This window comes from Ascaphus truei, chromosome 1 (assembly GCF_040206685.1).
Source record: "Ascaphus truei isolate aAscTru1 chromosome 1, aAscTru1.hap1, whole genome shotgun sequence".
In the NCBI taxonomy this organism is placed as follows: domain Eukaryota; kingdom Metazoa; phylum Chordata; class Amphibia; order Anura; family Ascaphidae; genus Ascaphus; species Ascaphus truei.
Genome location: NC_134483.1, coordinates 455,543,339 through 455,557,790, shown reverse-complemented (window position 1 = coordinate 455,557,790; position 14,452 = coordinate 455,543,339). Strand labels below are relative to the sequence as shown.

The 14,452-nt window shown below is 38.5% G+C and overlaps 1 protein-coding gene across 11 annotated transcripts in view; it reads left to right on the top strand.

The window, feature by feature from the left end:
- USO1 (USO1 vesicle transport factor) overlaps positions 1-2,951 on the top strand; it is a 61,834-nt gene extending 58,883 nt beyond the window's left edge. For all 11 annotated transcript variants that reach the window (XM_075565200.1, XM_075565211.1, XM_075565179.1 and 8 more), the window contains one exon: positions 1,296-2,951. In XM_075565200.1, coding sequence (XP_075421315.1) covers positions 1,296-1,406 — 111 coding nt within the window. In that variant the 3' untranslated portion in view covers positions 1,407-2,951. The remainder of the gene's footprint in view (positions 1-1,295) is intronic.
- The last annotated feature ends 11,501 nt before the right edge of the window (positions 2,952-14,452 follow it).

Here is a 14,452-nt window from a genome sequence, read left to right as displayed (position 1 = left end):
GAGAGGAGGCGGAAGCAGTGGTCCAGTTGGGGCGGGGGGGGAGAGAGTTACTGACTCAAAACAATAGCACTGTCTTTTTGAAGCAGGGGAGTTCCAGTTGGCTCTCCTTGTGACTTTGGGCAAGTCCGTTTTTATCTCCCCCTGCTCCTGGCATCCAAGTTAGATTTGCAAGCTCTACGAGGCAGAGGCTCATTGTGCCTGCATAATTCTATGTACAGTGCTGCGTATACGGTCAGTGCTATCTAAGACACTAATAATAATTATATAGTAGCTGAGACCATTCAGATACGGTGACAAGGAGTCTAGGGTAGCAGGGCTATTAGAAAGGAAATGCAAGGGGGATGTCTTGACGGACTTGATCTACATTTTACCTTGATGTAGTCGGCAAAGTCTGCAGAACAGTAGTGTTGATTAGCCGGAGAGAGGGCAGTGTTGAAGAAAGAAAAGAGATGTCCGGGAGAGTGTGAGATTTACTACAGAGGTGCTCAGAGGAATGAGTGTAGGCAGCGTGTACATGTTAAGTCAAGGTAAAGGGTTAGGGCTGAGAGTGTGCTGAAAAATGAGAGCATGCTGGAGAAGGAAAGGATAGTATGTATATCTTTATATAGCACCTTCCATGTACATAGCGCTTAACAGCAGTAATATACAAGACATAATAGGAATAAGCGATTCAACATAAAAGTAGACATTAGGCAAAAGGAGTCCCTGCCCCGAAGAGCTTACAATCTAAATGTATTGGCAGGGTCAGAGGTAGAGCAGAACGAAGAGAGATTAGAGTAATTTCTAGTAAATACAAGGTCCAAACAGTGGCTGTCCTTTTTTTGTACTGGAAGCAGTCTATAAGCCTCCCAGGAAAGGAAGAATTCAAAGTCCAACACAAACGTTAAAGGGGAGTATGTAGAGTTAAATGATCGATAGATTGCTGGACAAATGAAAGTGAAGGAGGAATAGAAAGTAGTACTGTACTGCTGTGCGAAGACCGAAGGAGCCCTACATATCCACTTCCACCAACAGGGCAGGGGTGTTAGATTAGAAAAGGCCACCATTTGAAATGACAGCCTGTAGTGCAGTGGCAATAGTGTGGTACTTTCCCAAACTGAGCAGTTGAACTGAGACATTTTGGAGATCAGTCTGTGACCCTTGTTAGCAGCTAAATAAATGTAGAAATGCTGGTGACTGCAGATTATTATAGCACACTGTTTAATTGCCTGCAATCCCTTCAAACAGCACTACAGTGGTGATTTCCCCCATAATAGCTCATTATAACTTATTTAACTCATTATTCATCACTTCAGGTTGAAGAAGATGATGATGACTTGGAATCTGGAGACCAAGGCGATGAAGACGACGATGATGACGACGATGAGCTTAATGATGAGGATGATGCAGTGGAAGAAAACCACTAACCACATTATTTTTGCAGAAAAAAAAAACTATTCTATTGTCATAATCTTAAAGAAAATAAAAATCTATACTGATTTCTAAATGCAGCATATAGCAGTAATGAAGGCAATGAGTGGAAGTTCACCAAAGGGACTGTTACTTAGATTTTAGAACTGTTGCCATATTTATATAAAAATGACAGGATAAATATACACAAAAAAATAACTTCTTTGGGCACACAGTAATCCCGAGTTTTATTTTACTTGTGCTTTGTTATATTGTTGTTATAGAAGTGTGCTCTGGCAGTGTTATTCATGCACCACAGTCACTGAAAACTGCCTTTCCTATTGCTAAACATTGATATGAACGCTTAATCAGGTCTCCCAACAAAAAGAACGATAATTTGCTCTTTAGCAAGCCTCTTCATCTGATGAATAGTTCTCTGCTAAATCCTTGCTTCTGCCTCACTGCAGGACTAAGGATCACCCTGTTTTACCCTAGCTAAAATCTTTATGTTGAAGAAGTTTATTGACCAAGGGCAGTATAAAAACCTACCCTGGCATTTCTTTATTTTAACTTGTCCGAATATGACTGCAGTAGACTTTGAAATGTATGTTTAGTGCCTTTACTCCTGAAACCGCTGAATTCCACATCAGTCATCCACAGTTACCATGTACTGTTTTGCTGCAAATGCGGAAGCATCGACATCTGTAATCAGGCTAGGTTTTCTTTTAGATGCGCCATAATTGTTACTTTTAAAGGGGGGGGGAGTGGGGAGAGATGAAAATGCCATGACAGCTTGTTTAAAATGTTTTGGTGATTTTGCATTTGCCATTTACATGCCACCAGTTTACTATACTCTTGAATAAAAATGAAACCGAAGATTAATATAATTTATTGGCTTATTTCAGGCCAAATAGAATTAAATATTGAATGACATTTTAAGAGAGCAAAATATGAATTACATTAATTTTATGTTTTACAAATAAAATAGATACTGCATTTACTTAATACTTACCTACTGTACGTTAGTATATTGAGTTTATTTTTTATCAGCATGTTACTTTTTAAGCTTATTCTGAATATCACATTTTCTGTAACTTTCCTTAACCCTGCAATAAATACACCATCCAGTTTCATGTTTGAGACTGAAGAGTAAAACTAATGGAAAGGATCCTAAACTACATATTGTTTCATCAGTGTTTTTCATGACCTTACTTTTGCCAAATAAGCCTTGATATCACCTTTATGCCAGTATAATGGAAATTAAAAGGTGACTTTCTTTCTTCTGCAAAGGGTGTTCAATGGCATTCGTGTTGTAGGGGAGCCTATCTGCATTTTGCTTCTTTAAAATGAATACAGTATAATAATGAAATCCACATATTAAATTGGACCAGTGAGGGCTGTTAACAGGGGAGTAATGGGATTCAATGGATAGACACATTGGTACATTTTAAGCCTTTTCTATTTAAACAAAATAGTTTTGGATACAGTGTGTATAATGTACCGCTAAAATATATGGTGCTTCATGTAAAGTTGACTGTCATAATTAAAACATCCCAAATATAGAGCGTAGTTCTCTGATTTAGCTGTACAGTAGTGTAAACCTTTTGCTGAAATAGAGGCCGGCAGCGCGTTGCAGAATGCAATCCTTTACATTTCTATATCCTAGGTAAAAAGGAACCAAACTTTGAAGTCTGTTTGTCATAGCCAGTTAAACAAAACAAAAATCTGCTACAGTGACCTTTTTCAAGAAAGCAGAATATTGTAGACCTGTACAGTAAATCCAACTAACTAGCAGCGCCATTCTGCAAACGGGGTCCTTTTTAGATGGTCCCCTGATTTTTACACTGGCAGAAGAGGGCGTTTTTAATTTAGCTTTAAAATCTGCTCAGTCACATACTGTAGTGCACAATTTCTATTTCATACAAGTAGGGGTCACATAGAACTACAGCAGTTTTCATTAATTATTGGTAGTTACAGTACATAGATGTAGCTGTCTGTTACTTTTTGCTTGCGCCAATGCCGATTTAAAAAAAATAAAATAAAAATGTACAGTAAATGTTGAATTGTAGTGTATGTTGGAGAGTTCATTGCAAAAGGAACTTAATCAGGCTAGTCTTTTGTCTTAAAGGGCTTATTTTAGTTTAACATAGAAAACAGCTTTTTTTTATTCCCTTGACTTGTAGTAGGGTCTGCCACCTGGTAACAGTACATTTCAATGTGTAGATGTGTTGCAGCAGTGAATAGAATTAAACATTCTGTGGCTGATCGCACTGGGTCTTCCAAAGTAGAATGTGGCGTCTACACATAGCAAATGGATGGTATAGAAATACATGGTGCTGACGCTGCCTTTTAATATTGTTTACCTTTTAATCAACAACTTTATTTTCACTGTTCTGTAGAGTGCTCACCTAAAATACTTTGAAAAGTAGCTGTAAAAGCAATAATTGTGTCTAGAACTACAGACTGGGACGGAATAAGGTAAACAAGTTGCATGTGGCTGGACGTGAACTAACGTGTGTGTGTTTTTTTTCCACCAAGAAGTTTAACACTTTGGGATTTTCACATATTTCAAACCTAAAATGTTATTAGATCTTAGAGCCCATCCAAGCAGCTTAATTTTTTTTATATGTTTTTAAATAAATGTAGCCTTTGATTACCTTTATTGAAAAATAATTGCTTAAGCTGCCAATCGATTTGTTCTGCTGTGAGCGATCAGCAAAAGGCTTTTTCCCAGGGTTCACTAAATGGCTGCCTTTCAGTTTCAAATCAATCCTTCAGTCAGTGTAACTCAGCAGCTACAATGTATTCTTATATTACTAAGGTAACAGGTATTGTTTTCAGTGCAATGGCTAGGATTATTGGCAACAAATGATCACAAACAGGAAAGCGTTACAAATATCTTGCACTGCTGGGGAAGTGTGCTAAAAAGCTATAGAAATCAAAAGATGCCCAGTATATTAAAACTAAAAATCCCATTAAGAGTTGAATTTTAAAATTAAAAAATGCTAGTAAGTATTACCTTATACTACAGAACTGATTTATTTAAAACAACGCATGTATGATATTGCTTGGATTGCTCCTTTAATCTTAAATTATAATAGATAAAGATAACCTGATCAAACAAATGACACACAAACATACTTTTTCGGCCTTTATCTACAAAATCATTCAACATTCAATATCCATGTGTGAAAAAGTATGTGAACCTTTAGATTCAGTACCTGGTAGAGGCACCCCCTTGAGCAACAATGACTTCAACTAAGCATTTCCTGTAACTGTTGGTCAGTCTCTCACATCGGTATCGAGGAATTTGTATCTTATTCCTCCTTACAGAACTGCTTCAAATCAGTGACATTTGAGGGCTTTGTTGTTGCATTCACAGTTCGCTTCAGGTCCTGCCACAACATTTCGATGGGATATAGGTCCGGACTTTGACTAGGCCTTTCTAAAAAGCGGAATTTCTTCTTCTGCAGCAATTGTTTTGTAGATCTGCTTTTATGTTTAAGATCATTATCTTGCTGCATAACCCACTGTCGTTTCAGCTTCCGCTCACAGACGGATGGCCTGACATTCTCCTCTAGAATCTTCTGATACAATGCAGAAGTCATGGTTGTGTCAATGGTGGCAAGGAAAGCAGCCCCAAACATTCACACTCCCACCACCATGCTTGAAGGTCGGGAATTAGGTTTTTCTGTTCGAACGCAGTGTTTGGTTTTCGCCAAACATGACGTTTCTCATTGAGGCCAAAAAGTTCTTCCTTTGATTATTACCTTTGTCCAGAGAACACTGTTCCAGAAGTCTTGTGATCCATCTATGTGTTCTTTGGAAAACTTCAGATGGGCAGGAATGATCTTTTTAGAGATCAGTGGTTACCCACTGGCTATCCTTCCATTAACACCATTCTTGTTCAGTCGTTTTCTGATAGTTGTTTCATGGAACATTCCACATTCCTCAAGCTCAGAGTTATCTGCAGATCCTTTGATGTTACTCTGGGGTTCTTTTTGATTTCCTGGATGATTTGCCGGTTTGTTCTTGGAGAGATTTTGGTAGTATGATTGCTCCTTGGTAGAGTGACTGGTCTTGAACTTTGCCTATTTGTCTGACAGTGGATTGGTGGAGCCCCAAAGCCTAAGAAATGTTTTTGCAACCCTTTCTAGACCGATTAGCATCAATAACTGCTTTTCTGAGTTTCTCAAATTATTTTGATTGTGGCTTGATGTGTTTTTATACACCTGTATGGTAAAGACCACGCTCACAAAGTTTCTGATCTGTATATTGGGTGGGGCCTCCCAAACTCACCACAGAAGATCTGCTTAATTAAACACCTGATTCTAATTATCTGCTTTAATTTAGCAGATAAAACTAGGGTTTCACTCACGTTTGCACATACCCTGACTCTTAATTACTCATTGTCTAATTCATACATAATTTTGTTTCAAAAGACATGGACTTCGTTAATATAAACCCTATTGGATATTTAAGAATAGACTGTTTTTTATTCAAGAAGGTTATCATAGAAAAAACCATGGGATTTCTGAAATCATTGGGGTTTTACAAACTCTTTCTCGACACTGTATAAACATAATTGTAATGGTACTTTAATTACATCTGGATGCACATTAAACTTATGGTTGTCACAATGCAGTTGGAATGTTGGAAACATGTTTACTTTAAACGATGTTTAAAACCAGAGACAGAACATAAAACACAGACAAAGCTCAGTTTTAGCACATCCAGTGAGACTCATACACGGTACAGTGCCTAAATATATATGTATAAATATCTAATAAGTAAAATGGTCTTTTAGTTTGACATTTTTGGCCAAAATTGTTGTAAGCCCCTGAGCCAACGGCACGGCAGACCACAATTCAGGGGTCCCTAACGCTAATATAAATTCTTAATAACCTGTGTAATAACAGGAACAATGATTTATAGTAAATCTGTCAATATTAGTTGCAAAGTTCTAAGTCTGACTGAAGCTTTTATTAACCTGTACATTACCAGGAAAAGCACTCTGTATTAGAGATGTCACAGCCAAACTGCAAGCAGGCATGTTCCCCTGAGTGGAAGATGCTATGGAGTGAGCCCATAACCATTTAAATGTGGGAGGGGGTGAGCTTCAATTAGGAAGGAGGTTGCCACCCTCCAATCAGCCATGACTAGCTGGACAAGAATTGTAAAACATACAGGACACCTAACAAGCTCCTATTAAACCCCCAAAATAACCACAACATATATATAAGCATATGAGTGTCACAGAGGAGTGCTACTGAGCATGGCAATATATATTTAAAACCAGAGACAGAACATAAAACATAGACAAAGCTCAGTTTTAGCACATCCAGTGAGACTCATACACGGTACAGTGCCTAAATATATATGTATAAATATCTAATAAGTAAAATGGTCTGTTGTGGTTATTTTGGGGGTTTAATAGGAACTTGTTAGGTGTCCAGTATGTTTTACTTTAAACGATGGCCTGATTGGTTAAAATGACATGTACATGAAATCTAACTTGAGACGCCTAATTCCTAGGTGTAATTTATAGAACTGTAGAAACAATGGTGATGTCCTTGAAGTAGGGGGTACTGTAGCATACTGTAAGAATATGACGATTATTGGATTTTTAGCAGCTAAAATGTTAAAATCTGAAATGCTGAATTGCGTGCAGTTACAAATATAAAGAAAGGACCTTTTATACGTTTTTAACTGGAGTTACTTACATTTCCTTAAAGTTGATATATGTTTAATTATACACAATTCAATGGACCAATGCTCCTAATGATATTACTACAGGCAAAAATAAAGGCAAGCGGTATCTACTGAAGCAGGACTTGCTAATCGTACTGCAGATTAAAAGTTGTCAGACAAGTGAGCACATTCTCTAAATCATGACACAATGCAAAATAAGTATTGTCAAATTTGCTCAATCTGTAAAATAAATAAAAGATCATCAATAATAAAACAGGATGTTAGGAAGATCGTAGAATTTCAGCAATTGGTTAACACTTCCAGTAGCCATGGCTTATTACCACACAAAGAAAGCAGCCCCCCCCCCCCCCCCACCCCCTCCGGCAAAACAAATGTATGTAATCTTTATATAGTGCCATTAATGTAGATAGCACTTCACAGCAGTAATACACGTGACATAAATAACAAATAACACAATGGGATGAAGCACTTCAGACATAAAAGCAACATTTAGGAAAAGAAGTCCCTGCCACGAAGAGCTTACAATCTAATTGGCAAGTGGGAACAACGTACAGAAACAGTAGGGAGTATGCTTCAAGGAGGTGTGTTTTAAAGCTGCAGACCAAGCAATATCCCACATGTATTTTTTTTATTTAAGAAATCAGTTCTGTCCTATGAGAAAATACTTGTAGCATTTTTTTTAAACAACTGAATTATAGTTTTGATGTATTATAATGCAAAACAGGAAGGAAAAAAGCCTCTAGAGAGGAATGTGGAGCACAGCACAAGGACGGAAAGCAGGACCAGCACATCAAGGGTTAACTAATTTATTAGTATAGGGGGGGACACCATAAAACCGGACAATCACCACTCTGACGCGTTTCGGGCTATGCCCTTTGTCGCACCTCTTTGGACGGTAGTTCTGTTTTTCTATGTATTATAATGCAACAAGCCTTTTTTGTTTCTATAGCACCCATTGACAAAGTCACACTGACTGCAGAATTCTCCTCTGCAGTCATTTAGTGAACCCCCGGGCTGAATCTTCGCTGATCAATCACAGGAGAACGGATCGATCGGTAACTTGGCTAACTATCATTGTGTGGATTGTATTGATGCACATATTAAAGGGGAGGGGAGGAATGTAAATGAAAAAAAAATTCGGGAGCATGGACTGCTGCTTTAAGGTGGGTCTTAAAGGTGCATAGAGAGGGTGATAGTCAGATATTGAGGGGAAGAGCATTGCAGAGGTGTGGGGCAGTCGGTGAGAAAGGTTTAAGATGGGAGAGGGCTTTAGACACAAAAGGGGTAGAGAGAAGACATCCTTGAGCAGTATGCAAAAGTCGGGAAGGTGTATAGCGAGAAATTAGGGCTGAGATGTTGGGAGGGGCAGAAGAGTGTAAAGCTTTAAAAGTGAAGAGGAGAATTGAGTGCGAGATGTGGGATTTGATAAGAAGCCAGGAGAGGGATTTCAGCTGGGGAAACGCTGAGACAGATCTAGGAAAGAGTAGAGTGATTCTGGCAACAGCGTTTAGGATAGATTGTTGGGGAGACAGGTGAGAGGCAGGAAGGCCGGACAGCAGGAGGTTACAGTAATTGAGATGGGAGAAAATGAGGGCTTGAGTCAGAGTTTTAGCAGTCGAGCAACAGAGGAAAGGGCTTATCTTTGTAATATTGTGGAGGAAAAAGCAACAGGTTTTAGCTACCTTTTGAAATATTTTCAAATAAAGACCTATTCACAAATACACTACTTCAACTTTATATAGTGTATGTCTTCTGTTTTTTTCTGCAGAGTATAGAGGAACAAGTAGATGAGCTTACTCGTTATTAAGGCATTTAGTCCACAGCACATTCTGTACAGGAATGTCTTTTATACAGGTTTATAAGGTTAGTTAAAGCAGCAGTTAGTGCGTCATGTTTTTATTTGGTGGGGGTTATATCACCTGAATCTCTGCAGAAAATTATCTGCTACCCTTTGACCTCTTGGGGTCCCCAATATATGACTAGTTTCTTCATGAGACAAGTATTGTTCAATATGGCCGCCGGGGTCAGCATTATCCTGGTGGACAACCAAAAGCTGCAACGTCATAATGCATAATGTTGCAGCTTTCTATTAGTGACCCTACTGCCATGTTTGTAGTCTTTTGGGTTAACACCGGCACCAAAAGCTACAAATATACCTCGGAAAGTGGGGATCCTGAGAGGTTGGGGGATCACAGATCAGCTTTGTCTCGGGTACATTTAAAATGTACATTAAAAATAAATGGGTAGTCCTGCTCTAAAGTTGTATAAACAATGGGTGCTAACTGCACAAGATTCCAAGATCCGTGTAATCATGGATATTTAGGCTGTCCTATTTACATCACTATAAATCAGTATCTCTTAAAATATATAAAGACATCATTTGACAGTGTTGGGGGTCCAAAACGGCCCCATTACTCGAGCACTTAAATTGTTATATTGATGCTGCGCTCAACCCTTTCCCATAAAAACCTGTAGGCTACAAAACAGAAGGATATGTGTCATATTTTCAAAAAAAGTCTACTGACATAAGACACATTCGGTGCTTAGAGACCTTTTATGACCTTGAATGAACAATCCCGATTGAGCGATGAATAGGTGAAATTGTGGGAACACTATAGCAACCAATGGGTTAATTTTCATTTTAAAAGCACTATTTCCCCCCTGGGTGTAATCCGGGTCATCGTGGCATCTGCGTTAACGGGACAAAAATTAAAGAGAAGGACCGTGTTTCCAGTGAAATGACTTGTGACAGTGGATGCAGATATACCACAGATCTGCCAGTGTGAGCTTCACAGGGACGTGGTCAGTTCCTGGGACCCTCTCTGGCCAGGTGGAGCTTCACAGGGACGTGGTCAGTTCCTGGGACCCTCTCTGGCCAGGTGACAGGAAGTCATTCGTATCCTTACAGATTTACAAAACAGATGATCATTCTTATCTTGCACAAACCACAATAATATAAGATATAAATGGGCGAGGAGCTGAGATACAAGGTTACATAGTAGATGAGGTTGAAAAAAGACGTATGTCTATCAAGTTCAACCTATGCTAAATTTAGACAACAGATACTTTATCCTATATCTATACCTACTTATTGATCCAGAGGAAGGTAAACAAAAAACCCCAGGTTGAACTGATATTGATTTAGGAGAGGGTGTCTGTGTAACAAATGTCAGATAATTTGTTTCCTTCTCAAAATAGCTTACAAGTCTGTCGAGACAGACATCTATGCCTGTGGTAAAATAAGCCAAGCGCAATGATTTTTCTAATATCAAGGGGACCAGGAACTCCTGAGGTTAAGGCCTTAAATTATTCTTCGTGGTCGCAGCAGCAGCAGCGTAATTGAGGTGTAGTGTGACAGTTTTTGGAGATTTATTGCTCATTTAGTGGCAGGCAAACACACAGGTACCCAGCAAGCTCTCCGAACCCCCCCCCCCCCAAATTTGCACAATATATATATGTATATATATGTATATAAGTGTCAAAAGGAGTGCTACTGGGTGTGGCTAATTGTATAAAACAAGAACCAAAGAAGTCCAGAGCAACATCCAATGTGACAAAAATACACAGTGAAATACCTATATATCTCTTGAAAATAGGGTAATTTAGTTAACCCTTTGGCCAAAGCGTGTAAGCCTGTGAGCCACTTTCAAGGCATGACCATAATATCGCAGGTCCTAACACTAACTGATTAAAATCCTTATTTACCTCTATAATTAGTGGCAGGTAAGTGAGTCACCTGGATAGCTGGATGTTATTAACCCCTTTCTCATACAAACGTCACGTGAACACTGGTAGTGGTATATGTGACAGGCTGTAAGATGTCTTCCAGTACAGAAAGATGCCTTATAACAGAAAACTGCTTAGTAAATTTGGCCCATAACCACTACAAACATGCAACTTTACTACTTATGCTAATAAATGTGTTTAAAAAAAAATCATTTATTGCCATTTGTAAATAAACATTTACAACATCCTTGACATTAGAAACCTGCTGATTTTGCTTAGTTTTGCAATCCAGAAAAGAACATAAAAATATACGTTTAAAGTGATTAGCTATCAGTTACAACCCTTACAATCACAAACTGCTGATTTAGTCTAACCTTCAAAGACAATAATAGTGTGTCTGGAAGATTGATAGATCAGGGTGACCGTAACTTTGTGAACAGTTTGTCACTTATTAGCATTATCCACAGTCTGGAAATTTGTGTTTTCATATATAAGTCCTCATTTTACTAAATCCCATACTGTGATTTTTGTTTCTGCAACAACAGATGCAAATAACTTGCTAATACACTTTAGTTGTCTCCCCTTGTCTGAAAATAATTTCTCAGTGTAGTTGAGTCCTCCATGGTTCTTTCTGGAGTGTCTGTATTCAGTAGAGTAGTTTCCATCCCTATTTGTATCATAGTTGTTTGTTGTGCTGACCTCAGAGTTGAGCTTACAAATGGTGTTCCAGATGCAGGGGTTGTCGTAGTCAATACTGGAGATTTTTTCTACCAAAAAAAGGATAATAGAATGAAGACATGTTTGTATAGGTTACTCTATAACACAAAGACCATTATACCTAGTATGTGATGCAACCATCTCATACACGGTGTATTACAAGTAGCGGCATAACTGGATGCTACATCAGATTCACATTCAGATGATAAACTCATGAGTGCACTTGTATGTCTTAAACAGGTCCCCATGTCACGTCATACAATGCTGCTAAGGATTATGGGTAATGACACGCAGAGCATACAGTGTGTCACTTTTAGGGTAATTATCCATTTTAAATATTTCTATTTCTCTATAACTTTTGCCTGTTAGATTATACAAAGTCTAGGATTAGAAAAGTAGGGGAAGAGACCCCATTCAGAAACAGCTGTTTCATCCTTTTTGTCTGTGGTTTCAAGCTTGGTTTTTAGGGTCTTATTCAATAAACCCCCCTAATCCTTTATTGTGAAGCTTGTAGTGGATGCAAACCATATACAATAAGTTTATTGTGAATTGGTTTTTTTGGGGGGGGGGGGGGTAAACTTAAAATATAAGGAAGTTAAACTTACACAGATATACCAGCGGTGATAATGAAATCCAACATTCTGAAAAAAATTAAATCCATTCCACATTAGACTAAATGTATTAAATTAAAAGATCAGCACAACTAATGAATGCTGACTGTAAATTGTAGTTATTCAGTGTATCCTATATGTTACACAAATCTAGAGCAAACCAAATATGATTACATTTATATTTCACTGTATGAACTCTCAAAACATCCAGATATTATTATATCTGCAAGAATCTCAGTGTGCGATGATTTTTTGCACACTTGTGACCGATATAAACGTTTTTTCTCAAAGATGTTGAAATACACAATATGACAAACTTACAAAAGATCACAATTCTTCCAAAGTACAGGAAGCCATTTATGAGACCGGCCCTTCCCAGACTAGCAGCGCATTTGTACAATTAGTGGAGCGCACACAGAAAATAAAACATTAACACTGTGATCACATTGAGTAAAAGGGCATAAATGGCCAGAAGTCATTTGATAAAAGCTCTGGAAATGTTACCTTGTGTGAATTGAGATGATTATTTCCATGCAGAGGATGCAATCTTCTCTTCTAGTTAATAAAGCAAACGAGAGATATTCATTCATTAACAATGCATGTACTTGTTTAGTGCTTACCTCCGTGGTTTTAAGGTGATATTACAGCCGTTATACCTTGTTGCGTTTATCAATATATAATAGATTGTAAGCTCCTTGGGGAAGGGACCTCTTTCCTACAGTCTCAGTTTGTATTAACATATATGTACCCTTTTGGCATACAGTGTTATTGTCCTCTCTCACACATTGTACTGCGCTGTGAATATGTTGGTGCCATACAGATAAAAGACATACTAATTGTATATTTTAGAAAGGCTGATTACCATTGTAAGTGGGGATTATTGTTTATAGAGCAGTAACTGTTTTGTGTAATCAGTGGTCAAAGGTGGGAGATTCACCCAGCACCAACGTGAGGTATCGCACCCTTACCCGGCGCTACCAGCCATGCAAGTCAGTGACAGTCACTGGTAGATCGGGGTGCAATACCGCACATACAGTATGCTACAAGTGAATCCAGGACAAAGGGTTATGGTACACGTGGGGTATAGAGTACCACTACTTTTTTGTTTAGAAAACATACAATTTCACTTCCCCGCCCCCCTCCTCCCCCAAAGGGATGAATTTTAGAAAGCATCTCCATTTGGCCTATTTGTATTTTGTAGATTAGGTACAGTACAACCAGTATTATTAAGACACTTCGATCACTGTCTTTAAAATAGCATTATATAAGAACATAAATAAATTGCTAACCGCTCTGAAGTAAACTTCATGGAGAATGGCTTTTATTGTGCATGGCTGATATCATATACTGCTTACTAACCAGATAGCTGCTTCTGTTACATGATAACTACACATAAAGGCAATTTTGGTGCAATGGTGGGAATTTTTGACAAATGTGTCAAAGTAATTTGCTCCAATTTGGGCCAGTGTGCACCAGCTTGTGATTTGGGGAGTGTCAGTAAGAGAAGTTGGGGAGGTGCACGTGCTATTATGTGTTATCATATTTGGGGTGTCTTTGCTTCCTTCTTTTTCCCTTATATTTTCCAGATCTGAAGTGGTGTAAGTCTAGCATTCTGCACCAGATGTAAGAAACTATTTATTAGAAATGACACAGTTCTGCTACAAAAAACTGAGCGGCGCGTCAAAATATACTTTTCTCTGTGTTGATACGCAGGCCCTGAGGTGTCTGAACCTGTGGTGAAAGGCATATTCAAACTACTGTATGTGAAAAATACTTACAGGATTACAATTCACCAGGACCATGAGGAGAGCAAAGATACACAACAGCTTCATCTGTGAGATTAGAAACCTGATAAATAAAATCTGTACAAGGTTCAGTCTGGTGTCACAGGGCTGTCAAATAATGAAATGTGTAGTCAGCCTTAAACTGTATCAGCAGAGATAGTGCTTTGGGTGTCACGATGAAGGGACTGCTGCCCTGAAACACAGACAACCTGCAATCACTCAACGTCCACTATGGATTCAGTACATTTAATGTGCGCTTGTCTGTTTCTCTATAGATATTTTGATTACACAATACATCTCATTTGAAGGCTTTGACCTGGCAAGATTTAAGCATCAGGATAAAAGTCTTTACTTTCCCCCTCCCCCCTTCCTTTTTGTTACAGATTTGGTGTGCCAAATCCCCAGAAGAAGCATAGTTTGCAAAACGCATGTCGGGCTGTAGTGGTGTCAGAGCACAGGACGTCACTCAATGTGACCTGCAGTACAGTAGGGCTATAAGAGACAGGGCCCACA